This window comes from Vigna radiata, chromosome 6, assembly GCF_000741045.1.
Source record: "Vigna radiata var. radiata cultivar VC1973A chromosome 6, Vradiata_ver6, whole genome shotgun sequence".
Taxonomy (NCBI): Eukaryota; Viridiplantae; Streptophyta; class Magnoliopsida; order Fabales; family Fabaceae; genus Vigna; species Vigna radiata.
Window position 1 is genome coordinate 29,746,376 of NC_028356.1, and position 13,022 is coordinate 29,759,397.

General features: G+C 34.3%; 2 protein-coding genes across 3 annotated transcripts in view; one reads left to right on the forward strand and one right to left on the reverse strand.

The window, feature by feature from the left end:
* Nucleotides 1–956: 956 nt before the first annotated feature.
* Nucleotides 957–4,003, forward strand: LOC106762987 (cytoplasmic 60S subunit biogenesis factor REI1 homolog 1). The gene is made up of 5 exons (XM_014647132.2): nucleotides 957–1,217; nucleotides 2,167–2,763; nucleotides 2,854–3,023; nucleotides 3,138–3,353; nucleotides 3,469–4,003. Exons 1-5 carry the CDS (start codon nucleotides 1,113–1,115, stop codon nucleotides 3,626–3,628), a joined length of 1,248 nt encoding a protein of 415 aa, XP_014502618.1. The 5' UTR covers nucleotides 957–1,112; the 3' UTR covers nucleotides 3,629–4,003.
* A 3,806-nt stretch (nucleotides 4,004–7,809) lies between these two features.
* LOC106762952 overlaps nucleotides 7,810–13,022 on the reverse strand; it is an 11,884-nt gene continuing 6,671 nt past the window's right edge. Inside the window, exons 2-4 of one of the 2 annotated variants that reach the window (XM_014647086.2) lie at nucleotides 9,098–10,093; nucleotides 8,444–8,480; nucleotides 7,810–8,273 (exon numbers count right to left, since the gene is read on the reverse strand). In XM_014647086.2, coding sequence (XP_014502572.1) covers nucleotides 8,444–8,480; nucleotides 9,098–9,948 — 888 coding nt within the window. In that variant the 5' untranslated portion in view covers nucleotides 9,949–10,093 and the 3' untranslated portion in view covers nucleotides 7,810–8,273. Of the gene's footprint in view, nucleotides 8,369–8,443; nucleotides 8,481–9,097; nucleotides 10,094–13,022 lie in introns of both variants that reach the window. The other variant, XM_022782411.1, reaches the window with a different exon arrangement.

The following is a 13,022-nucleotide window of genomic DNA, read 5'->3' on the forward strand; positions in this document are numbered from 1 at the left end:
TATTCTAAAAATTTCTAACACTCTCACCTTTTTGAGATTAATGAAATTAATATTTTGGAACATTTTAGAGGTTATTGTATTTTAGACTAATATTTGTGAAATGGTTTATTATACATTTCGAATGATTGTTTTTAGAATTATTTTGTTAGCTTAAATATTAATTTAGTTTTTATTTTGTTGAGTTTATTTCATTTAGTCATAATATTTTTCTTTTTGAATTTAATTTTAATATTCATCAATTTTTTTTTTCAATTTAATCGTTTTACTAACATTATTTAAATAATTAAGAATAATGAACAAATTTCGGCACATATCAATTCATAATTTTTTTTAAAAAAAAATAATTTAGAAAATAGATTTACGTGTCAAGTCAACCTTTGTTATATATAATTATCAATTACACGTGTCATGATCATTGTTTTATATTTAATTTAGCCTCTATATTTGCTATTTTTTATTTTTTAATAACCTAAAATTTAATTTTTAAAATTTTAAACCAATGGTGGCTCACCACTTTTTAAATTTTTGTTCTAATTTTGAACCAAAGATAACTCTAAAAAAATATTTAATAAAAATGTGAATTTTATACAATGTTAACATGACGCAAATTTTTTTAAAATTAAATTTTTAAAAAATTAGGAATAAAATAAAAATGAAAAAAAAAATCATAAACTAAGGTGTGAGAGACGTTGTTCATGTCTGTTAATTATTTAAACTATGTTAAAAAAATAATCAAATTGAAAAAAATAATATTATAACGAAATTAAATAAATTCAACGAGGACTAAATCTATTTTCATAAAGTTAAATTTGATGTTTTTAGAAAATTTTGATGGGATTAATTGTTTTAGCCATAAATGCAGTAGGACAAATTGGTCATTCACACATATGGGGAGGTGTACATATCAAAAGCCCAAAAGAAAAGACTGGTCCTAAACGAATGACGCAAGCGCTGAGAACAAAACCTTCTTCATCACCGTTTCGCCGACCGTTCCTCAATCCTCTTGCTTACGCGTGTGTGTCTGTATACATATATACACTCTGTTTCTGCTTTCGCCTTTTCAGTTTCATCAAAATATTGAAACAAAAAAACATTGTGAACGTCTCCGAAGCATGCCAGGGTTAACGTGCAACGCTTGCAACACGGAATTCAACGATGACACAGAGCAAAAGCTCCATTACAAGTCCGAGTGGCACCGCTACAATCTCAAACGCAAGGTTCTGTTCTTCTTCTTCTCAACTTTCATAATCGATTTCTTTGTTTATTTGTGTGTTTCAATCCAGAAGGATTGAAAGCTTTTGAGAGTATGCAATGAAATAAGGTTTTCTCTGTTAGGGTTGTTATTTTACTAGCTGAATTCTTTGGAGAGATGTGTCGTGGGTTGTTTTGTTTATTTATTTATTTATTCATTTATTTGTTATTATTTCGTGAATTTTTGTTTTGGGTGGGTTGTGTTGTAATATGGAATGTGTTTTCGGTGAGGGTTGGGTTGGCTAAAGCTGCTTCGAATCAGTTGTGGTAAGAAGATTTCATGGAGCAATTGTTGTGGTATGTTTATGAGGGTGTTTTAGACTCTGTTTGGATAATATGCTGGAGTACTTATGAGAAGAAAATAAGAAAGTAAAATTAGTTTATTTTTCTTGTAAGTTAAAATCAACTTATGTAATTCTTTATTGGGAGAAGTTAGGTGAGAAAACTGATAGTTAAGTGCTTAGGTTGATTGAGTTTAACTTCTTGGAGAAGTTTACCAAATTATATGAATAGCGTTGTCAAGCTTGCAAATATATAGCAGATTGGGGTATATTGCAAACGGAGACATACACACACATATATTAGATGTCAAGTTAGAGGAGTAATTTTATCTCAGATTATTAGTATTAATGAGTTATTTAATGGTCATATGATCACTTGAAAAAGTGATGAGTGTGAGGAAGCAAAGTTCAACCATGTATTTGAAATGGGTGATTAAGATTGAAACGAATTAAAATAAATTTAACCATCTATGTGATTGTTGTGTGACTAAGATATACTTATATCTTACTTTAACTATATATAACCCTCCAATAAGGGAGGGGGAGGATTTGGTGAATATTCAATTCACCAGGGAGAGCTTGGTTTGTTTCCTTAAAAATGTTAAATTGAAATTAAATTTTTTAATACATATAGGTGGCTGGTGTTCCTGGGGTGACAGAAGCATTATTTCTGGCTAGGCAATCTGTGATTGCTCAAGAGAAGAATAAAGTGAGTGAGACCCCCATGCTGTATACCTGCGGTCTTTGTGGAAAGGATTATAAAAGTTCTAAAGCTCATGCTGAGCACCTTAAATCACGTGGTCATATGATGCGGGCTTCTGAAGGAACTAGTGATGCAGATGAGAAGGCAATAATTAAGCCACTTCCACAACGTGTTGTGAATAGACCTCCTCCTAGAAGAGAGGTAGATAACTCTGAAAATGAAGAAAGTGAAGATGAATGGGAGGAGGTTGATCCTGAAGATGATTTGGTTGATGGAGCTGCCAAGTCCTTGACCGGTTTGAATGTGAATGAGCAAGGTGAAAATGTCGATATGGATGAAGATGAAGATGAAGACGAGAATGATGAGGATGACTTTGAGTTAGACCCCTCATGTTGCTTTATGTGTGATCAGAAGCACAAAACAATTGAAGACTGCATGGTTCACATGCACAAGCATCACGGATTCTTCATTCCAGATGTTGAGTATTTGAAGGATCCAAAAGGCCTCCTCACATATCTTGGCCTTAAGGTATGTTTCTGTTCTACCCTACAGCACACACATACCAACAAAAAAAAGTTTGGTTTGGTTTGGTCATAATTTATCTTTTTCATTTTCTAGGTCAAAAGGGACTACGAGTGTCTGTACTGCAATGATCGATGTTATCCTTTCAGCAGCTTAGAAGCAGTCAGGAAACATATGGCAGCAAAAAGCCACTGTAAAGTGCATTTTGGTGATGGTGATGATGAGGAGGAGGTAGAGTTAGAAGAGTTCTATGACTACAGCAGTAGGTTAGTACAGTTCCAACTGCTTTGATTTCAATCTCACCCTTTTTTGTAAACTATCTCTATAAATATGGCAAGGCTTATACTTAAATCTCCAATGTATATTTTTTTTTTGTTCAGTTATGTGGATGATCAGGGCAAGCAGCTCATTGTATCTGGTGAAACAGCTAACAATGTAGAACTTGTTGGTGGGTCTGAGCTCGTAATCACCAGGAAATCTGGTGATAGAATATCAACAAGAACACTTGGTTCTCGTGAATTTTTGCGTTACTATCGTCAGAAACCCCGACCATCACCAGCAAATAGTATGGCCATCACTGCTGCATTGGCTTCAAGGTTCACCTTCCAAACATTGTGATCTATTTCTTTGTAATGCTGAAGGACATTTGATGATTCAAGCAAATCGTAGTCACATGATGATAAGCAAATCTTTTTTTCTCTTTAATTTCAGGTACAGGAGCATGGGTTTGACCACTGTCCAATCAAGGGAGCAAATTGTGAGGATGAAAGTGCTGAAGGAAATGAATAGGTCAGGTGTGGAGAATATGCGTACCAAGATAGCAATGAAGAGTAATGTTATCCGAAACCTGCCAAAGAATGTCCCATATTAGTAGTCACTACTTAATTAGTGCTGTATGGTAGTCATTGCTACCAGTTTTCTTTCTGAAGCAGTTTTAAATTTATTGATCTCGTGAATCATCCACAAGGAATCCAAAGAAACTAGAGTGACTTGATATCTTCTAATGAGAAACAGTAGGTACTCTGCATGTTTTTTTTTGTTGATGGTTTCATCAACATCTGGACCATAAGGACACCTTTAATTGGTGTTATTTTTAGGTAGGGGGTTATAATATCATTTCAAGGAAACACAGTTTATTGGTGATATTTGTAGTAGACATGAAAACAATAGGACCATATTGAGTGGGAATTTCAGTTGTTATCCTGTTGGAGTTGCAATTTTTAATTTTGATGGTTGTTTGCTTGTCTTTTTCTTGTTTTAGGTTTTGAGAATAATTTAGATAGTGTTCCATTTTCATAAAGCATTTATGTATTTGGTTTCCTTTTTCCAAAATATAAGTTGTGATTTATGACATCAAACCATATGGATTTCAAATAGGAAGAAAAATGATTGTTTGGGTTCCAAAATATGAAATGAAAATGTTACCGGGTTTGCTTTAAGATGAGTATTCTTTCACCTGTGATGCTATACTTTGAAACCAATGAATTGTAGTTAAATCAACATATGAGAAATTGCTCGGTGACATAGCTGAAGGTCAGTAGTAACAAATATTCTGTGGTCAATTAACTGCAATTATCTAATTATGTAACCATTATAACAATCAATAATGCTAGTGTACATAACAATTTTTCATTGAGTGCTACTTGAAAAATTATTTTTACCAAAATAATTTAGTTCGTTCTTTTTTTAAAAAAAAAAAGTATATATCACCACCAAAATTTAGAAATATTTGCATTAGTTATATTAAAATGTTATTTATTACATTTGAGATATAAATATTATACAAGAAAATAATTTAAAGGATGACAAAAATATTTATGTATGCATACATATAAAGTTGATACCCACTTATATTAAAATATTTACAAATAGTGATTTTTTTTGTAAATATTTTAATATTCACCAATAAATGAGTCAATCGTATCTACATATATTTACAATTTGTAAAAGATAAAAGAAAATAAAAATTAATTTATATCATATATATTTTTGTAATTTTATTTTAAGAATTATAAAAACTATTTTTTTTATAAATATTTATAGTATTCACACATATTGCGGATTTTAAAATATTCATAGGTATATTTTAAGTTTAATATCTTATTTGGTCTTTTAGGGATGATAATAAAATTCGTACTTGTGAGTATTTATGAGCAAAATCCATTCCTGGTATTTAGTCTGCGGGCAAGAGGTATCTGTGGATAGTGGGTAACGAGTAATTTGATACCCGCTTGGGTCAGGCTCGAATATCACACTATCTGTACCCTCGAGTATCCGTTACTTGTTTAGAAAACGAAATTCCAATTTTACTCATTACTATTTTATGAAATTAGAAAATAAGTTAACATATTTGTTTTTAATCTTACCTCTCTGTTAATACAGGAAATAAAGAGTCCAATTAAATTGATTTTCCTTTGGGCTCCTTTCTTCTTTCTTCTTCTCTCTTAAATTTCCTTCCCTTCTTCTTTCTTCTTCTCTCTCAAACTTCATTTCCCTTCTTCTTTCCGCCACCTACCAAGAATCACCGTCCCCAACGACGCCGCAAGGACTTCACGTTGATGTTGTCGCAACATTTGCAACTTCCTCTTCCACCACTCACGGCTCTGCCCACGACTAGCAAGTGAAGCTAGCCAGTAATAGCTGATTCCATTTGCAGAGCTTGAGACTGAACCACATCGGGAGTGGTCGACGACATGAGGAGACGACGACAAGAAGCAGATCTGAGATGCTTTGGTGCATATCTGAGATCCTTAAGCGCAGATCCAAAATGTTTTGGTGCAGATTTGAAATGTTTTGGTGTAGATGAGTTTTGAAGTGAAGATATAGGGTTTATAAGTTTTTAAAAAGAAAGGGAAATAGAGTTTCGGTTAGAATTTGGGTTTGGATAATAATACACACACTATTAACGGGTATCCAACTGATCCGCAGGTTGCAAAAAAATTGCGGGTTTTTTTTTTATGCGGATACCTGGCGAGTAGCGGGACAGGTAACGAGTACACTTTTTTCATGCGGGTTGAGTTCGGGTATCACACTATCCGTATCCGACCCGACCCAATGTCATCCCTAGTCCCTAGTTTGGAGCGATGTGTTCAAAGTGGTCTTACCTTTTTTTCAAGAGTTCACTAGTGTCCCATATTTTGTAAAAATGGTTCAAGTTTATCCTTTTGGCTTACAATGTTAAAAAAACTAATGGTGCAATTGTCCCATTGTCTAAAAGTGATTGAGGTGTCTAGTTTTGCAATACGTGTCACGGGCATGTTAGAATCAATTGAGGTGTAAATTTTAAAAGTAAACTTTAATGACATGGAAAAGGTTTAACTGAGGGTTAAATGAAATTACAGTAGGTTAGAATCCATTCTTGATTTGGGGTTGATGAATCTGGTGAAAGTGTTCTTTAATTTGGGTTTGTGGTTCGTTGAAGGTGCAGTTGGAAGAATCCTTCCCGCCAGAATCACAACCTGTTGCAGTATTCATAATCTCCCTTTCTTCATTCGTTTTCCAATTCAACCACAACAAAAGAGAGAAGGAAACCTATCGCACCCACCTCCATCTTCTTTGCGCGAGGCCACAATAACACCACCTTCACCCACAGTCACCTCACAGTTAGTGCTGGAGCTAAATGTGATCGTCAATGTTGCTGCATCTTTTCAAAGACAAGCCATTGGTTAGGAGCTCATCAACGTTACCACCGGCATTTTTTCTCAATTATTGTTTAACCTTCTTTCTCATCTTTGAATGAGTTTTTTATGGTTATAGGTATTTGAGGTGAAGAAGACAATGATGGGGTGATGATTGCCAGAATGTTGAGAGAGAGTTGGAGTTTCTGATTTTTTGTGAATTGTAAATTGGCAATTAAGGCTTCTAATTTTGCACATGATTTTGTGAATTGCGAATCGAGATTCTTATTTTGGAAATTGCAATTGGAACTTCTGATTTTATACATGATTTTGAAGGAATCCTAACCCTTTTCTTTTACCTAATAACTTCAACTTTTAACATTTACACATAGTTACCAAGTCAATTCACCTCACCTTGCCACGCAAATAAGTGCATAGCTCATTCACTTTTGGCCAAAGAAACAATTAAACCCTTAAGGCTTTTAACCTTATAAACCAAAAATACCAACTTGAACTATTTTTATAAAATATGGAACAATAGTAAACTTTCGAGAAAGAATAAGATCACTTTAAACACATTATCCCAAACTAGGAACAAAATAAGGTATTAAACCTATTTTTAAATGAATATCTACATAAATAACAAAGAAATAACAAATAATTTTTTGTTACGAATTGGATAATTAGTAAGCACTATCCATATTCGTTACCATCGCTACATGGGAAATGAAACCAAATGTCACGTTATAAATCATATTAATTCCCACACCATTAACAATCCAATATAAAATGTGATTTTAAACAATTAGATGATGGTTTGCTTTTTTTTTTCTTTGCATCCATGATTTCTTCTTTCACCTCTATGATGGTATGTATGTAAAAGTTGGTCCTTCTTTTTGTGATGCTCTTTCCTCATCTTCCATAGTCGTTTCTCCAGTCACGTCTTCTGATTCTATATTTTAATCTCTCACATTTTACCCGATACTAAAAGTTTCTGAATTACAAGATCCAAAAACAAACAATCTTTAAACTAGAATGACAAAGTGAGAATCTTCATATTTATGAAAAACATGAGGTTTCAAAAACAAATCCCCTAGATTATATCAACCAAAGATTTTTGTATTAAAACACGCCAGAGTATGGAGAACTAATTGACCTAAACCAGATATGCTCTCACTTGGCCTATTTGTTTTAAAGTTTATTATAATTTATTTTTAATAAAATTAATTTTACACCATTAAACATGATTGAGATAATAATATGCAAGTTTAAATTAACCACAATCATAGATTTTACATAGAAATGTAGTGTAAGGAATTGATTCTACAAATCTATAAATGATAGCATTTACAAATCTATCAAAGCTATAGGCAAAGAGTACAAAATTCTTACATCTGCACAAAAACCTTAGAAATGATTTTGCATAAAGTTCAAGTAGAACCAAATTGAATCCAAACAGAAACTTCCCATACAACTATTATGCATAATTACAAATGTATGTAAGTGCTGACATTTGAAGTGACATGGCCAATTAGTAAATGGGAACTAACATACAATACTTTTTCAGTGACAGAGAAGCTAGCATCTGTGTTATTCTTCATATCACAATCAATTTACTATATCCTATATGTACAGCCAAAATAAGACTAAAAAAATTCATTATTCCATAGTTATGCAGCAGAATGCTAGCTAAATCACTGTGGCTGCCTGTGAGGAAATTAATAGGCAAATGTATAAAAGAAATGAAACTGAGTATGTAACCACATGCAAGTGTCAAATTTACAGAGTCCTCTAATCACCATATCTCAAGCTAAAAGCAACAGAGGAGCTAAATGTAATCTTTGCATGACAAATCACAATCTGATTCATGTCCCCTGAAGTTTTGCTTTCACACACTGTCTGCAAACATTGAGAAAATTCCAAACACATTTAGAGGTAATAAATAGAACAAAATCCCTCAGCACCATTGTTGTGCACTTTCAAGACAAGGAAATCTACAATTAGCAGTGTGTTTAAGTCATAATCAGGAACTTTCAACAATAACAAAATCTTGAGCAGCCAAAACATACCTAATTGTCATAAAAGCGGGACCGACGTCTATTGGATCTGTGAATAACAAGATTGAGATAAGGATATTGAAATTCTAATTCAAAGTTCAAACATCAAAATAAAACACTTAATCTAATACAGTTAGTCAGTCCTTAAGCCATATTGAATAACTGGGAAATGATAACATGTGCAAACATTTGAGTCAGATGAATTTAATCATTAACTGTCGAAGACGGTTGCTTCTAAATCCAACTTTGGAAAAAGAAAAATTCAGCACCATACCATGCTCTTTTTTTTAATTCAATAGCAAGTCAAAGACTATCAAAATAACCTGAAATAGCTAACTAGTATATTAATTTACAACTGTAACGTTTGAATGAACCACAAAAACTTAGGTTGCTAAGAATGCATAAGATCATGCTTGTTTTTCAATTGATAATTACACGCTTTGCGGTAATGCAATGACATACCATTCATTTAGAAAGTTAGAGTATTAAAATGGAAACGTAGAAAATGGTAACTTGTTTAAGATGTTAAGCTTCAGAAGAATTCATCTTTAGCAACAGAAGACTATTTATCATGGTACCAAAAGAAACATTGAAAAGGTTATGCATGCAAGTCCACCATAAAGAGATGAGTTGTAAAAGTGAACAAAGAAAGAAAAGTCTATACACCTGCGATAACCAGCACTACTCCTTGAAGAGCCACTTGTACTAACAAAATCATCATCAGTCTCTTCTATCCTATAATCTGCATACTCCACAGATGCGACAGAACCTTCATCAGAATTTGAAGTATCATAACTTAAACGGCGATTACCCCTTCTTGTGTGACTGACTCTTGCCCTTCTTCTATTTCTCGATCTTCTGAAATTATCAAAGTACAGAATACATGAGGTCCACCAGTTGCCCTCATCTCCAGGGAAATCCTCAAACTCGTCTCTAGCATCGTCATCCCCGTACTCAATCACATAATCTCCAAGAACCACCCCTCTGGGAATTTCTGAATGAATAGTACTCAGAACATCTATGATCTCTGATGATTGTTGAAAATTCTCCCAATCAAGTTGGCGTGCAGGATCAACTTTTGATGGGCGTGCATGAGGATGTTCAAGCTGAGCATGTTTTTGCAGCTCCAAGTAACTTCCCATGAATGTACATTGCACCTCATCACAACAGCGCTTCTTCTCATCAAGATGACCACGAGCTTTATCAACAACAATCCACCCAGAAACCTCACCTCTACACAAGGGGCAAGTCAGATTGCATTCATCATTGGATTCCTTAGCATTGCTATTTTCAGCATTTTCAGCAGAAGCAGTAGAAGACACCAGTGAGGCTGGCACACCACTTGAATTTTTGAAGCGATCCAAACAATTAGAGTGCAATTGATTTGTGTCACAAACAAACGCACGACATCCGTTATCATAGGATGAACACTGGAGAAGAACACTATTATGAGGAAAATCCAAACATATAGGACAGACTACGTCGTCCCAGTTGATGTTCAACTGAATATCCTCCATGCCTTTTTTAAACCCACAAGACCCAAAACCATATACAGCTCAGTTATAACAAAACCATATTTGTGCTAGTCAATTACATGCTCCTTATTCTTCAAAATCAAAACATGGAGATGAAAACTTGAAAATGTATCAAGAAAGCCGTATCCTGGAAAGAGACAAAAACAATATAATTTAGAATGTACAGCAAAGGTACTTCGAATTTAGACACCTTTGAATATTTAAGTGTGCAACTGCAAGCAAACACATAAAACCGATCAGAACAACGTTTTGACAAAAAAAACAGGTTGAAAGTGCCTGTTAGAAACATTTTACTATTGTCTTCTAGAACATCTTGTGCTATTTTCTGTTGTACCTGTCAATCATATATGGTCCTAGGGTGTAGGTTTTCTTATCAACCTTTTCTATTTCAGCTTGCGTAATTTTCTATATTAATACATCGGCTGAGAGGTATGAATCTCACACACAGCTCTTCAATGGCATGTCTCTTTGTAAAATACAAACACATGCCAAACCCTTTGTTAATGTGGCAAACTTAAAAAACCTCTTTTTGTGATTCCGACACACCTTGGATATAATCCAACACGGTTCCAACACAAACTCAGTAATTTTTTGAAGTTGAAAAGTAAGAAACTTATTACTGAGTTCCTAATTCTCCTTTCAACAAAATAAATTGTGTATTTCACATTTTGCATTTTGTGTTTCCCTTTCTTGATTTAATTTTTTCTTTAGACAAATCTAACAAAGACGGTGTCTTTTTTCAGTGATAGTGGTGATCGAAAGGGATGAAACGTCTTAAATGAATTAGAACCTCTGTTCACTTTTTCGATTTTAGATGGATGAATTAGATCCATTTTTGTATTAAGAAATAATGTATTTAGAATTTTATATTTGACTAACTCTTTTATAGATGATTTTGAATAATCTTGATTGTCAATTTAAATATGTCATAACAATGTGCAATATGTGTGCATGTGTCGCCATTTCCTATGTCCTGGAGATTATGAGTGTTGCAAGCAAGTGTTCATGTCTGTGTGCATGCTTCATAGGCTCAGAGTGACCTCCCATGCTTCATTTTTCTCCAAAATTCATTATTCTCAACTTGGAAACAGAGTGGTATTGGACGGCTCTGCCTGTCACTCCTAGTCATTATTTGATCCATCATCAAGACCTGTAGGTATAGGAGGACATACTCAATGCTTCTACAATAACATGATGCTAAAGAATACTTTTCTTCTAAATTTTCTTGCTCACAAGGAGTCAATTTGTCCCCACACGTCATAGCAAAATGGTAGAGCATAGCAAAAAGAAATTTAGTCATGTATCCATCATTGGAGTGAAGTCATTCTTACCACCATTTTGTTTTAATAAATAGGATGTCATCTTCATCCCTTGAAAACAAAATTCATCATTCCGTTCTTTTTTCTAAATAAACTTTTATTTCATGTATTCTTGTTCCGGGGCTAGATAAACTTTCTGCAAGAACCATCAAATCTTGTCTACGGAAGGGGTGCTGCTATTCTTCATAAACAAAACAGTATTACGTGTTGACTAGTGTCAACTTTGAAGAAACTCTTTTATTTTTCTTCTTCCAATGCAAGATGTTGCCTTTGTCCAACAAGTCTAACCTCTACGGTTCCTTGATCACTTCTCCTAAAATTCTCAACTGAATACAACTCCATGTCATTATCCTACGGATTCCAAGCCTTTACCACCTTCACCATTTCTTATTCCTTATCAATGTCCGATACAAGGAGCTAGGACAAGTTTGCATGCTGATTTTGTTCCATGTCCTTCTCTATCACCCACCCATAAATCAGTTTCATGTTATTATAAAGAGTTTGATTGGCCAATTGCTCTTCCCAAGGGTATTTTCTACTAATATCCTCCATCTTGTTTGTATGAAGATAAAGGAAATACCCAAATTTCTGGGCATTGTGATGCTGATTGGGCAAGGTTTCCTATAGATAGGCCTTCTACTATTGGGTATTGTATATCTATTGGAGACAATATAATTTCCTAAAAGAGCACAATGGAAGAGCAGGAAACATAACATTGTTGTTTGATCTAGTGCTTAAGCTGGATACAGGGCAATGATTTCAATCACCAATGAACCTTTGTGGATCAAACAACTTCTCCAAGAATTGAAATTGTGACATTCAACCAACGAAGTTGTATTGTGACAATCAAGATGCAGTCCAAGTTGTCTGGAATCGTGTGTACCATGAAATAACCAAACACATAGAAGTTAATTGACATTTTGTTTGAGAGAAGTTGTTGTCGAAAGAAATTAGCACTGAACTTATCAGCTCCGATGATCAGGTTGCAAATGGGTTGACTAAGTCTACAAGGGGTCCTCAAATGAAATTCATATGCTCCATGCTTGATGCGTACTTATATTTATGGTCCAAGGAGAGTGTTAGAAAAGTTTATCATTGTCTTGTAGAACATTTTCTTGTAAAGCTGCTTTCTTCTGTACCTGTCAACCATATAGGGTCCTAAGGTGTAGATTTTCTTCTCAAACTCTTTGTATTTCAAATTGCATATTTTTTATATTAATAGATCAGCTGAGAGTAATCTCTAAAGCTTCATTTTTCTCCAAAATCCCTATTTCTCAACTGTGTCCTATCAAAAACCTGAACCTATTCAGTTATTGAAAAAGGGGAAGCCCAAAAACAAAAAGAGCTTATTAGCTTTCTATTAACAATCTCCTCTTTCCTCGTGCATACAAAAATATCGCTTCTCTTACCCCCCTCCCATCACCCCGGCATCGGATTCTCACACTCGGAGCGGCTCCCTGTGCCAACCTCGGTGAATGTCGTAGTTTCGCTTGAAAAAGAAAAAAGAACTTGAAGATTGGGAGCAACCTTCCTTCNTGGCTGTTGGACATCTTCCGATTCGTCAGACAAAACTTTAATCTCATCTCTAGAGTTCCGCTTCTTGCTCTAAAGAAAGAAAGGGTAGCGGAAAGGAATAAGTGGGATAAAGGGTAAACCAGATAGCACAATGATCCATTTCCATTCTTCCCTTCGCTGTCTTCCTTGTCTGATCGCAGTAGCTTTAGCAAGGACTATCGG

Coding starts and splice junctions, on each gene's coding strand:
- LOC106762987 (XM_014647132.2), top strand. CDS start 1,113: ATGCCAGGGTTAACGTGCAACGCTTGCAACACGGAATTCAACGATGAC. Junction 1,218..2,166: donor GCTACAATCTCAAACGCAAG/GTTCTGTTCTTC, acceptor TAATACATATAG/GTGGCTGGTGTTCCTGGGGT. Junction 3,354..3,468: donor ACTGCTGCATTGGCTTCAAG/GTTCACCTTCCA, acceptor CTTTAATTTCAG/GTACAGGAGCATGGGTTTGA.